Source organism: Dermacentor andersoni, chromosome 7, assembly GCF_023375885.2.
Source record: "Dermacentor andersoni chromosome 7, qqDerAnde1_hic_scaffold, whole genome shotgun sequence".
Taxonomy (NCBI): Eukaryota; Metazoa; Arthropoda; class Arachnida; order Ixodida; family Ixodidae; genus Dermacentor; species Dermacentor andersoni.
Window position 1 is genome coordinate 109457351 of NC_092820.1, and position 12960 is coordinate 109470310.

A 12960-nucleotide genomic window follows, 5' to 3' on the forward strand; every position below is an offset into this window, starting at 1 on the left:
GCCGCGTGACTCTCCGGCATATTTCGCGTGTTCAAAGTGAACTTTTTCATGTCGAACTTCACCTCAGGAAAATGACGCGTGAGGCTTACAAAGCCCTCGTTGGCACGCGAAGTCCAGATATCGCTCGTAAAAGCGAGAGTGCTTGTTCCGTGTTCAAGTGCTTTTCGCAGCTCGTGTCTTACCCTTGCTCTTAAGTCGTTGTACAGGCGCTGGACGAGCACACTCGACAATTTTGTTCGAAATCGCCGACTGTAGCACGACTGTACAGCTGCTTCGACCAGTGCCTTGAACTGATGTGGCAGAAATGGTGAACAAATGAATGGCTGCCACATCCTGGTGAAGTGCGTTTTCTTTCTTCTGAGACAATGACTGCTGTCTCTGCTGAAGTATATCATCCAGTGTAGGTTGATTCTTCAACGGAGCGTTTGCGGTGGCTTCCTTTTTGTACTTTTCCATCAACAAAGGGTGCTGTTTCGTGTGATCTTGAGGAGTAGTTGTTGTTCCCATTGGCATTTTAAGAACATGTTCGCACGACTTGCACGGAGCTATCGGTGGCGAAAGCTTTGTGTAGTGCCGCCAAAGGAGACTTCTTCTGGCTTTCTTTACTTGCTTGCTCGGTGGCTCGTCATCTGCAGTTGTTGCCATTCTTGGAGAACACGCTTGATCGAGGGCTCTATCAGCGCTGAGATAGTTGCAAATGGCGCAGTGGCGAAGTTAGCGTGTTTTGCGTTTGTCTCACGGAGCAGCAGCGCAGCAGGTAGCAAAGAGCCGGCGATTACATGAGAAAAGCAGGAACACAAGACGGGAGTCGTCGATGGCGAACGTTCTCCTCGGACATGTAATTTTTTTTCTTTTTAGTTTCCAAACATCTAAAAATTACCCAGGTAACACTTTTGGGATACATATTTTATCGCATATAGTTACAGAGCTCTAAAGGACATCATATATGGTTATGAAAGAGCCATAGAATAAAGCTTGGTAAAAAGAAACTGAAACTGATCGTGTCTCACGGGCGTCATGCAGATAGACTGAAACAGAGCATACAAGTAATGAGCCAGTCATGCGAAGTTCTCAGTGAATAAGCATGTTCTTAGGAGAATGCGGAGCAAGCATGTAATTCATTACTCGCTCAATTATTCCGTCTGTCAGAATATTCGCCCTTTCTAGCGTTATTCAGCCCTCTTCGAATATTCGAGAATTTCCGAATATGCACTTCTCGAATCGAATACGCTTCGAATAAAGCAAATATTCGATTCGTATTCGAAATTTCGAATTTTCGCACACCACTAATAAATACGCTAAAGTGCACCGAACTGAACAGCAAAAACATTTGTAACCAACAAGTACAAAATATTGCTGAATTATCAAACGCTCAATTCTTTAATGCATTAAATTGAGTACTTTTACTTCGCTTTGCCAAACGGCTTGTTCGGTTTTGTGAATGAAAACGTTGCCGGCGGACTTGAAAAGAAAGATATATATTGATAAGGCTACTGAGTCGCCCATGGCCACGGCTACGATAAAGTGAAAAATATGACGCGTGTTCAGATGTCGCTCTCTGTCTTTGGCGATTGTGTGTGTATAACGACAGCCTCACAACTAAAGGTTTATTTCGAAAACAGCAACACAGGGCCCTGACTGCCCCTATGTAATGCAGGATCTAGTTCGGTAATTTGTCTCCGCCTGTAAGTTAACGAGACCAATATTGCGTAACGATTCAAGCAGCCAAGTTAAACGACTCACAGGTATTGCCGTCGTCAGTCACAACCGAATCCGGCTCCCGTTTCGATGTAGACCGGTTTCGCATGGCTCACCATCGAAACCTAGCTTTCGGCATTCGTTCGCAACACGACATTTCACCCCAAGTTGAATAACACGACTTATCGAAGCGCAAAAAAATGCTTTCAGCACAAGACAAGCCACCAGTTTCACTATACAAACCAAGCAATCCTTGCCTGCCGCCCACGAGAACATACACGTACAATTTTAAATCAAGGCTGGAGGTCACGTGGGAGGTCGATGATGCTGAATGCTATTTCACGTTTAAAGTTGCAAACAAACAACAACAATGTTGCTGATAAAGAGTACAATGTACAATTAGAAATGATGATTTTGCACTCTTTGTGACGGAATAAAAACGCTTCGATAAGTGTAGGAGAAAGTTTATTGGTTAAATTTACGCTTACCATGGCGCCTCTACCGGGAGATACGGGGCTCACGCACGAAGACTTTGAATAGCTGTGCTATGCTTGTTTTATTAGCAGCACCGCGCGGTCGATGTTCTTGCCCTCTGTGGCCATTTGTTGAACTTGAGAGTGTGCTACCTGAAGTTTCAAAATAGGCAAGAAAAGAGCGCGAAGCGGCACCGTTGCATGTTGCGCCACCTTCGCTACTGACGCTGCGCTTCAAGGAAGCCGTCTAATATATTCTCATTCTTACATATTTTCACTATAAAACACTTTAATGCACAGTTATGTTATTGAACAGCACATATCTTATTTTTTTAGTTCCTCTTCATGTACATATTAAATTGTGCGCCCCCATCGCGGGCGGCAAGTCGCAGCATGCTATCAATGCGGAGCCAAATTTCAACCGGCGAAGGTGCGCACTTCAGAACGTGCGTAGGAATTCTACGAAGAATCGCTTTCCGCGCGCTCAATTTGTGGCACTGATTACGCTACAAGGAGTTTCATATGCCCTATCGACGCAATTATCCGCTATAAACACCACAACCCCCTCACCTTTTCCAAAGCATGCCGCCAATTTCGGCGCTCACAAAAATGTACGTGTCGCCCCCCCCCCCTCCATTCCACACCCCCACCATTCGCTGAGGCTTCCCTGGATCCTCCGTGGCAATGCCTTCTAAATTTTGACACCTTTTCTAGCTTCTTCACGATGGCTGGGAGCATATGGCTTGGAGACATCAAGTGCTAGCCATCTTGAAGATGCCTAAACTGTAGGTTGACATAGCTCTAGTTGTTCTAGCTTGCTCATGCTGTATGAAGCTAGCTAGTAGCCACTTTGTGCTTCCTGAGTACGTTCTCACCACCCTCTCTTTGTCGGCGTTCCAAGCACTTGCGTATCTCCTTCCCTTTTCTTCCGCTCTCCCGTAGTGGCGGTCCCGTAAGCGTGCTGCCCGCCAGGACCGTGAGACGGAAGGAAATGTGAACCGTCCATGTGATCCCGATCCCACAAACTTGGAACGTTTCACCGCAGCAACGGCTAGGTTTCAGAAAGAGTTTGTGGGGAACCAATTTTGAGTAGCCTGTGTTGTGTGTGACCACTTGTGATTTTAGACTGACCTCACAACCATTACTTCACTGCGGGACGTCGACCAACGGACGATCGCCTTGCCTACGATGAAGCAGTGCGTGCCGTCGAAGTGAGGTGAGGAGCGTGTTTGTTCTACGTGCCGGCATTGTTTAGTAAAAGGTGTCGTGCCGCGTTTTGCAACAGTACAATCGTATGTATACTTCTCCGGTTCCACATGATCTTCCGAGGCTGAACACCGTGGAGGAGCGACTAATCGCGCCTCGCCTTCCATTTATGTGCGTACAGCGTTTGGAGCGTGGCAGTGGACTGTTCGCCATTAAGGGACCCACATACAGAGCTCCGCTGTTAATACCCCTTTAGAGAGTGGAACAGCACTGAATTCTTTATGAAAGATTTCGCTTTTTCACAGGAAGCCGATGTCTTCACTGGCTTTAGCACATTTTCACCCTTCGCCACCCGTAAAGGTCTGCACAAATGCTATTCCACCTGGGATAAATGCCTTTCCTGGCCAGACAGAGCGTTGTCAAGAGTGTATCTCGTTTAGTTTAAGTTTAACTTACCTTTGTGTAGAGCCAAGCATAACTACTCTCTCACAGAATGGGAGTGTATTGTGCTGGTTTCCGTAGAAGCTATGTTGCGCACGTGTCTGTTTGGTAGCGTTTTCCGCGTACAAGCTGATGGCTATTCTCGTTGAAAAACCCATCAGGATCGCTTGGCTATTGAGCGTTGCGGTTTTACCCTAAGGAAGGTTCGCATATTTGTCGGCCGTATTAATTGCAATAAACATTCGCTTATTAATATTTGAAGACGCATAGTACTATGCGTAGTACTATGCGTACTATGAGTGTGGAGGCGTGATACGTATCACGCCTCCACACTCAAACATGAACAGATCTCACTCGATGAGCGTGAATAACCGCTGCGACTGCGCTAGCGTGACGGAGAGCGTGAACCGAAGGCCGCGAACGCTTCTGCTGTATCTCGCTTCCACGCGTCTCCGAAACTCGAGAGATTACGAGAAGTCAAGCATTAGGCGCTCCGGAAGATGGCGTCCATGAAGGCACCAGCCATCGCGGTTCGCTCATTTTTCGCCTTTGTCACAGATTGCCCCCAGAGATAGGGCGTGGGTGATGTACGCACCCAGCCGCTCGAATAGCCGCGCGCAGTCAGTGCCGGGAGACACGCACTCTGCCTCCCACGCCTGCCCTATTTATAGAGCGCGCTTGAACCCGGTGCCGCACGCACAACTGCCCTAAACCCCGCCTCGAACGCGCGTTATTGCATGACCTCCGAGATTGTAGGCGCATCAAGCCACCATAATCTTCGCTCATTGTCGCACGCTTGCCTTTGCGCCCTGATTACTCGGCGCGCCGGGCACGATGGGATGTTGTACTAATTGGGCTTTACATGGAACCTGACGGCGACGCCTATGCTGACGGCGACATTTGGCCTGTCGTGTGCACGTAATTGCTATCGCAATAAAAGTGCTGCAGTGCCGCCTTAGAAACAAGTTATTCAGACAATTATGATTTTAAAGCTATTCAACAGGGCACGGCGTTCTCACTCTTTGCACACTCGTGCTCCCTAGCGCACACTGTCAGCTGCTCCTACACGGTACCTACGCACTCCGGCAATCATGACAAAATTGTAATAATTTACTCTGAAACGCGCAAGTATCTTTTTAGTGAGTTGTTGATGCAGAGTTGCGGTGAACTGTGCCTCTGCGAGTCCGAAGTTGCAGCCCACGACTCAGAGTTATCCGCTGTTCACAAATTATTTACAAAATTATTTACGCGATGTCTCACTTTAAATCTGTGCGTTAAGTGATTAACAAGTGGTTGCATGCTAGGCCAAACGTAACTCATGTCCAACCTGGTGTCCACATTACAATTCGCAATTATCGTATTGGCAAGAAGCAGCACTCACACCCTTGTTACAAAGAAAGTTGAGTGCCTCGACGATTATTACATTTTTACAGGTTTGTCGTCTACAAAATACCAAAGACAAAGCCCGATTCCAGGAGTTTCAAACAGCCAGATGGTGGAGAAATGGCGTACTTTGACAGTACTTATACTAGTACTACAAGCCCAATGTGGACGCTGTATGATAACATTTATAGTAAGAAGCCTAACCCCATCAAAGAAACACTGGCTCCCATTTACAAGAAGAAGTCCGTAAGCACGTATTCTGCATATGTAAAAAGTACTCGCGAACGACTGCAGTGGTTGGGCGGGCAATTAGTCCTGTACTGAGGCACTTGTCCTTTTGGAACATCACGGGTATTTAGAGCATGGAACTTGCACATAATAACATAATTGTGCGTCTGGTTAGGCTAATGAATAGTTAATGACGTCTCGAACGAAAAAGTTATATCTACAAAACTCGAAGTTTCGCAGTCAACCTGGCTCCTTCTTCAGAAGTCAACGGCGATTAGCGGAAGAGTGTAGGTTTACCGATCTTGATAACAGCATGAAATGTCGTTCGTGCTGATAAGCATGTTTTCCTGATATGATAGACAGACAAAAAAGTAAAGGGGCAGATAAGGTTTCGGCGGACTAAATAAAAGTGGTGGAGTCGACGCTGAAGAGGGCAAGCTACTGTTCTACACTGCGCCGTCTATCAGCCATTGCCATTGCATGAAAACAAGCTTATTACCCTAAAATAGAAACCTCACTATCTAAATTACCGAGGTCTCCTGTATGGCTGAATTCTGCTGCCACTCGAAATTCACCCCTGTGAAAGTAGCGGAGTTGATTTCGAAACGTGGGGTTAACAAATGCGACGTTATTGTTGCGAACATTACTAGCTATATACTTCATTAGCGTAACAAGATACGCAATTCTATCAAAGTATGCAGCGTATATAATATATATACCAGAGCCTGATAGCCAGCAGCCATGATCAGCGTCCTTTTTTCGTGCAGTATTAGAACGACGTGAAGTCATTGCAAATTTACACTGGTACACAAATAAACGCAAACAACAAGAAATACATTTTCCCTTTCTTGAACACCTTAGGCTCCATTGATTGCCTAGTAGAATGCGCGTTTAGTGCATTTAGTTTCGAAACATTGTGGAAAATCTGATATCAGTGCAGTTACCACGAGCCATGAGATCAGATCACGTAAGTATACGAGTAATATAAGCAAGAATCTAATCACAACAATTAAAATGATCCTGAAGCGATTTGCTTGGTTGTGTACAAATACAGTGAGCTCGTAGGATAGGTCGCATCTCATCATCAAGAAAGAAATTCCAGTGATTTGCGTAAAGCATGCGAATTATTATTGAGTTTTATCTCACTGCACCACTAGTGATTGCAGTAGCGTCGGGCCCTATGTTGTAAGCTGCGTCGGCCCACTCTACGTCAAATTAGCGAGTGATGTCATTCGGGCGAGCCATTGGATAGGCTACACACCTAACGTCATCGGGAGTCATTGAGACATGCCATTTCATTAACTCTATTTTACAGCGAAGCTGTGCATGGCTAGGATCCCGGTATTCTTTCACATCCATTGACAGAAAACTATCATCATCAATGGTTCATACTCCCGCAAGCAAGCAAAAAATGCAATGGCTCATAGCCCCGTAAGGAAGAGGCTACAAGCACTCAGCAGAGTTAAGCGTACAGTGATTACATTCTTTGGAATGACGCACACAACACACAGAACAGCATGTCGAAAACTGTCATCAATGGCTCATACACCCGAAGCAAGCGAGAAATTCAATGGCTAGTGCCCCCCTAAGGCATACATTCATAAATCATAAGGCATACATTCTTCAAATCACGCACACAACATACTGAACAGCATATGTTTGACCAAAGAAGAAGCTTTAAAAAAAGCATCCGAACCACATATTTGATGAAAAGGCGCTGGCGGCGTGTGACGTCCCTAGCCCTTCGTATATCAAATAGCCAGCCTAGCAACTGATTTCAATGTTGCTGCAGCACTGCTTTGGAAAGCGCCGTGCTTTCAAAATTACTGTTATTCCCCTTCCTACTATTGCTCTAACACAGCACTACCACCATTACTCTAAAGCCATAAAACATTACTTGCTACCCTCAGCAGTTGTACTGGTGATACTCAACAGCTTCTCCGTACATGCACTTTCGCCGGGCCGGGATGGCGAGCTTCTTTCTCTTTAGTGGCATACGTGTGCGCACTCATTTTCGCACGCTTAAAAACAAATACACAAAGGCACAAATTGTAGACGTTTCTTCAAACCAATAGTTCACTTCTGCCTGAGAATGCAGATTGCTTGTTACAGGTGTGGCGATAGCAGCCGATGCGACGAGGACAGGTTCACACAAGAAAATAAATGCAGCAGTGGTTTTGTCCGGAGGCAAAGAGATAATTAAACTCTATTAAAAGCAGGAGTAAAAATGTTAAGGCATCGTCTAGGTGTAGTTCTCAGTTCAGCACTCCAGGGGCAGAGGCGACATCGTGGGCTCGGGCGATCAGCCAACGCTGGTCTTCCTAGATAACTCCAGTCAGTCGCACTTCCCAGGACGTTTGGTGACGGTTGAGATTGGTTATGACACCTGTTGGTTGTGGGCATTCCCATAGTAGCTTCGGTTACATCAATGAGGCAAAAGCGTATCATATCAACTTTCAAGCTCATCACCTGTCATGTAAACAAGATAATTCGCTAGACGCCTTTTTCAAATCGCGTCAAATGCGCCAAACTGGCCGGGGTAATTTGAGATAGAGAATGTGCATTTCAGCGGCGCATGCAAACAGAGGCGTCTCTTATCAGGCCTCATGGTAAAGCATTCGATTCGGGATCACAACCGGCCAGCCACCCTGCGGCTGCTGCACCCACACTACGGAATATCGAAACAAAACTGTCTGCTTACGAAGCAAGCCGCAAGGTATTTCTTTTCCCTCGTGAGTACATTACGAGTGTTCAAGCAGGGTCTTATTTGTCAATAGTTAATCACAATAACATTGTTGAGTTACACGATTCACTGCATTAACGTAGCCAAGTCGGATTTAAGGGAATAGAAACTGAGATGGCCGTGCTCGGCTACCACGCATGGTACAACTGCATGGTAGCAGTTGCGGGCACGCAGTGAACTTTTTATACCGTGATACAATGTGGTGCGTTTCCGGAAAGTAAACGTTGCTCAAGATAAACTACACCGATGCGGACAAACGAAAGAGGACCTGAAGGAATGTATCCGAAAAAGCAGGCTTACTTAAAGTGAGCGCGCTAACTTGCAATTATGACGTTAGGTGGCGTTAGCTTCCTCGAGAGGAAGGAAGGAAAAACTGGAGAAGGAAAGGCAGGGAGGTTAACCAGTTTAGCTCAACAAGTTTCCTACCCTGCACATTGGAGTGGGATGGCGGGGAGATGAAAGATGGGGAGGGAGGGAGAGAGAGAGAGAGAGAGCACATAGCACAGCACACACATCATCAGTTACAGTCCGTCACTCTTGCGTGGCACGCGCATTCATATAAATGGTGACGTGTGAGTATATGCAGTACAATAAACTATAACGATACGCTTCTTGAGTATCGATGTAAACGCGGCTACAGGGTTCGGGTAACACCACAGTATGAGCAGATAAAGGGGTATCTTGTGAGAAAGAAAGCCAGCGGAGTGTGCAAGTTGAAGCAGGAGTCTCGTTGGCGGCAGGAACATGTGTGGTACGAAAGCTATATTATACTCGCGTTGCAGTGAAGGCGAGGGCAGGGAGTAGAGCGCAGCGACTGCCTTTTGTAGAAGAGGACAGCGCTGCACTTTATTGTGAACACCAACCTCCTTCGTCAACGCAGTGCTGACTCGAACTATTCAGAAGCGCCAACTTTTAGCAGCAATCGCATGTTCACGATTTGTGAGAGCCAAGTGTTATGCATAAATCACATTAGAACAGTAACAAGAAAATGCCCTAACAAGCCTAGATCCGAAAAAAAAAGACTTTGCAAAGGCGCAAGAACGTGCCTTTCAAAGTGTCGTAGAGTCGCTCAGGAAACCGCCATATTTAGTTACACTGTGCTACCGTCTCTGCCTCCGAGACATAAAGGAGGGTTCGATGTGCACGTAAATTGTTGGTTTAAAATGCTTTTTTTTAAATTCGATAATAGATGAAACCTTATACACAGCCCAATTAACCAAATTCACAATTTATCGGCAGCTCTAGCTTGCTGTGGGAAGGCTTTTTTCTTTTCGGCTGGCGCCTGCCGAGCGTACTATAGAAGCCCTCTCTAAGGTACGCATTATATACTGACATGTTGTCACGCTATTACCAAACAAAGATAATACCGCAAGCAGGTACTTTTTTATATTGTACACGGCACATACGCATGCGGCAGCGCAAATAACGCCCGGTGGTGTCGGCCGCTTTTTGCTTAATGGAGGACAGGTCAGCAACCATTGCGTGTCGGGATCCTGCGTGTCCATCTCCCGCGCGAAGCTCACCGTGAAAGCTCGTGCCATGTAGCCCAGGCTTAAGGTTTCGGTAGGAAAACTTAAAAGTTCCGTAGGAAAGAGACGCCGGAACACACTGTGTTCAAATCAACCGGAAGAAAACAACACTTGCGCCAGGGCATGACGTTATGGCTAAGGAGGCGGGAAATACTGATTGCTGCATGGTGTAAAGGTTGACCGGGAACGCCATGGCTTGAGAGGAGGCTAACGTTTACCCACTCGTGCATGTTTTATTATAGCGCCCTGGCATAAAAGCTTTGTGATAAAGCATTTCTTGAAATACCCTCTATGAGTAGGCGTGCGAGAAAAACAGTTTCCAGAACCTTTAACGAGATCGCCCTTGGCGACATTTCGTACTGGTTTACACCTAGGCGTAAGAATACTTTTTCTCTTGAAATGCGCCGGTTCAGGGCCAACTTTTGTTCAAAACATAAAACAAGATATACCAGTGTTTACAGTTTAAGGAAGTTTAGCTCAATAACTACTACGTTTTGTCGTATGTGCTCATTCGTGATGTAGTTTCTTGAACTGGTCTTGAATTTTCAAGTATGAAGGTAAAAAAAACATTTATTAAGTAAGAAATGGCCATTTCACGATAACTGAACGTTTCCTATGTCTCGTTCTTTTTTTCAGAATGTCGCGTTTGTAGCTTACAACGATCAGCCCCCCCGAAATTTCAACGGCACGAGAGGAGGACACACAAAAGGTGCGTGCACTCACGAAAGGGAAAGTGCCTTTAGGATCAGGCACGGATACATTGTGGTTTGACCGTGGCTCCTCGCTTCTTTTTCAACTTGTTCTAGTGATGGTTAGTTAAGTAAAGACAACCACGGTGCTCTTTCTGTATCGCCGGAGTAAGGCTTCGGCAACTCTCTGACCCGATGTTCTAACGCAAATGTTATTTTCAGTTACTTGTACAAATAGTTCCAGCCTCTCAAATAGATGAGGCAGAAAATTTTACACACGGGCAGCATACAGGTTCATACAATAGGAAGCTTTCGGCAGAGTAGTTGGCGCCACTCTTGTACAGTGCTGTTGCCTTGCATCTTTTCTGTAACAGACGACGGCAAACAAGGCTGCGCCTGCGCTGAAAACGAAACTATCTTCTCAAACCTTTTCACGAAATGTGGAAGTAAATACCGTCGCTACGACAACAAAAGTAGAGTACTATAATTCTTGTGGATGTTGTGGCTCAATAAGGATTTAAGAAAGGCCGGCGCCGCGCTTAATTCTCACTCAGTGAAGGCCTTCTTAATTGTGTGTAAGTTGATTACAACTCTCGACCTTATGTAGGCGGTTATAGAGGGGTCTTTATTTACGAAATTCTGTATGCTCAGAAGCTGCATTTCTCTTTTCTCTATAACGTCTGTTGAGTTGTGATGGCACATACCTCAAATTTACTAATGTGCCTTAAGCTTTAGCTCTCGTATTTAGGGTGTTTTAGAGGCGCGGGTTGAAAGCTGTTAATGAGAGTTGGTTGACACATGCCTAGAAACTAAATTCTACTTAATATTGCTACGGAACAGTATTTGCGATCACGAAGAGGCGAGCAGTGTGAAAACGACGACGACGATTAGAGGCTAGTGCGGGCTGCTGCCTCTTAGCCAACTGCGGCGTATTTTCTTGTAAATATACCTGTATATAGCTTTTCGTCTGCGTCTTCCTACGTAACATATCTGGTAGAGGTGGACGTTCCCTGTACCTCGTCACGGAGCTTCGCAGTGGACGGTACGTCGAGCCTTCCTTCATGGCTCCCGGCGACGACAACTCGACTCCGCCGGCTACGACACCTGCTGCCACTTCGACGACATACATCACTCTCCCCGCTCCCCGTGATCCTGGCGTATTATCGGGCAAAGATGGGGAAGACGTCGATGACTGGATCAGCCTGTACGAACACGTCAGCCGCCATAGCCGGCGGGACCCTACTATCATGCTCGCCAACGTAGTCTTTTACCTCGGTGGCACACCTCGAGTTTGGTTTCGGATGAGCTCGCCAGTTGGGATTCACTTAAGCAAAAGCTTCGAGACTTGTTCGGCAACCCCTACGGTCAGCAACTTGCCGCACAGAAGGCGCTTTCCGACCGTGTGCAGACGTCAACAGAGCCCTATGTCACGTATATTCAGGACGTCTTGGCTCTGTGCCGCAAAGTTGACGCACACATGACTGAGTCAGACAAGGTTTCCCACATCCTCAAAGGCATTGCCGATGACGCCTTCAACTTGCTCGCTTGCAACAACGTGGCGACGGTGGATGCAGTTATAAAAGAGTGCCGCCGCCTGGAACTCGCTAAAAGCCGACGTATTGACCAGCAGTTTGCCCGTCTGCCCAACAACCCAGTGACATCTTCCTGTGCCGACGCTCCTCGACCCAACAGCACTGCCGATGTTACCAGGATCGTCCGGCGTGAGATCGAGGCCGCCTATCCGGCTGTCTTCGACTCCAGTCCCACCAACGCATCTGCAGTCACGGTTTCCCTGATCCAGGCAGTTGTCCGCCAGGAGTTCGAAAACATGGGTCTTCACACCATCTGCTCGGCCCATCGCCCTGATACCCGCCCGGCTTCTTCGATTCCGCTCCGTCCCGCATCTTACCCACCACGTTTCCGCAACCCATCTGAATGGCGCACTGCTGACGACAAGCCCATTTGTTTTCACTGCCATCGAATCGGGCACATTTCTCCCCACTGTCGCAGTTTCTGGAGTTCCCCGACCCCGTCTACTTATACTGCCTACTCCCTCCCCCCAGGTGGCCCTTCTCGTCCCTATGCGGCACGCTCCGATAATGCCTCCGCTGATTCTCCTGCACCGAACCTCGCCCCCCCTATTCTCGTTCGCTTTCGCCCCAACGACGACAATCTAGCTCTCCCCAGCCCCGTCGCTCCTCTTCACCGACTCCCTTCGGACGCCGGTGCCAGCCAAAAACTAGACAATGCAGCGCCTCGAGGTGACGCTGCATTGCTCCCTACGCTGCCAAATCCTCTACTGACGTTGCCCACTCATCTGAACCTTCTTGACGTGCAAGTCGACGGTGTTTCTGTGTCTGCTCTTACAGACACTGGCTCGCATTAGTCGGTAATGAGCGCTGACCTTCGTAACCGGCTCAAGAAAGTAATCATGCCCGCCACGATGCCTGTTGTCCGTGTCGCCGATGGCGAAACAGCCCCCGTAATTGGTATGTCTACTGCCCGCGTCTCCTTCGCCGATCGCTCCACTATCGTGCTATTCACAGTCATCGCCCACTGTCCCCATGACA

The 12960-nt window shown here is 47.2% G+C and overlaps 1 protein-coding gene across 1 annotated transcript in view; it reads left to right on the forward strand.

The window, feature by feature from the left end:
- LOC126534634 (plancitoxin-1-like) overlaps positions 1-12960 on the forward strand; it is a 126316-nt gene that overhangs the window by 33682 nt on the left and 79674 nt on the right. Inside the window, exons 2-3 of the mRNA XM_050181905.2 lie at positions 5252-5447; positions 10338-10410. Coding sequence (XP_050037862.1) covers positions 5252-5447; positions 10338-10410 — 269 coding nt within the window. The remainder of the gene's footprint in view (positions 1-5251; positions 5448-10337; positions 10411-12960) is intronic.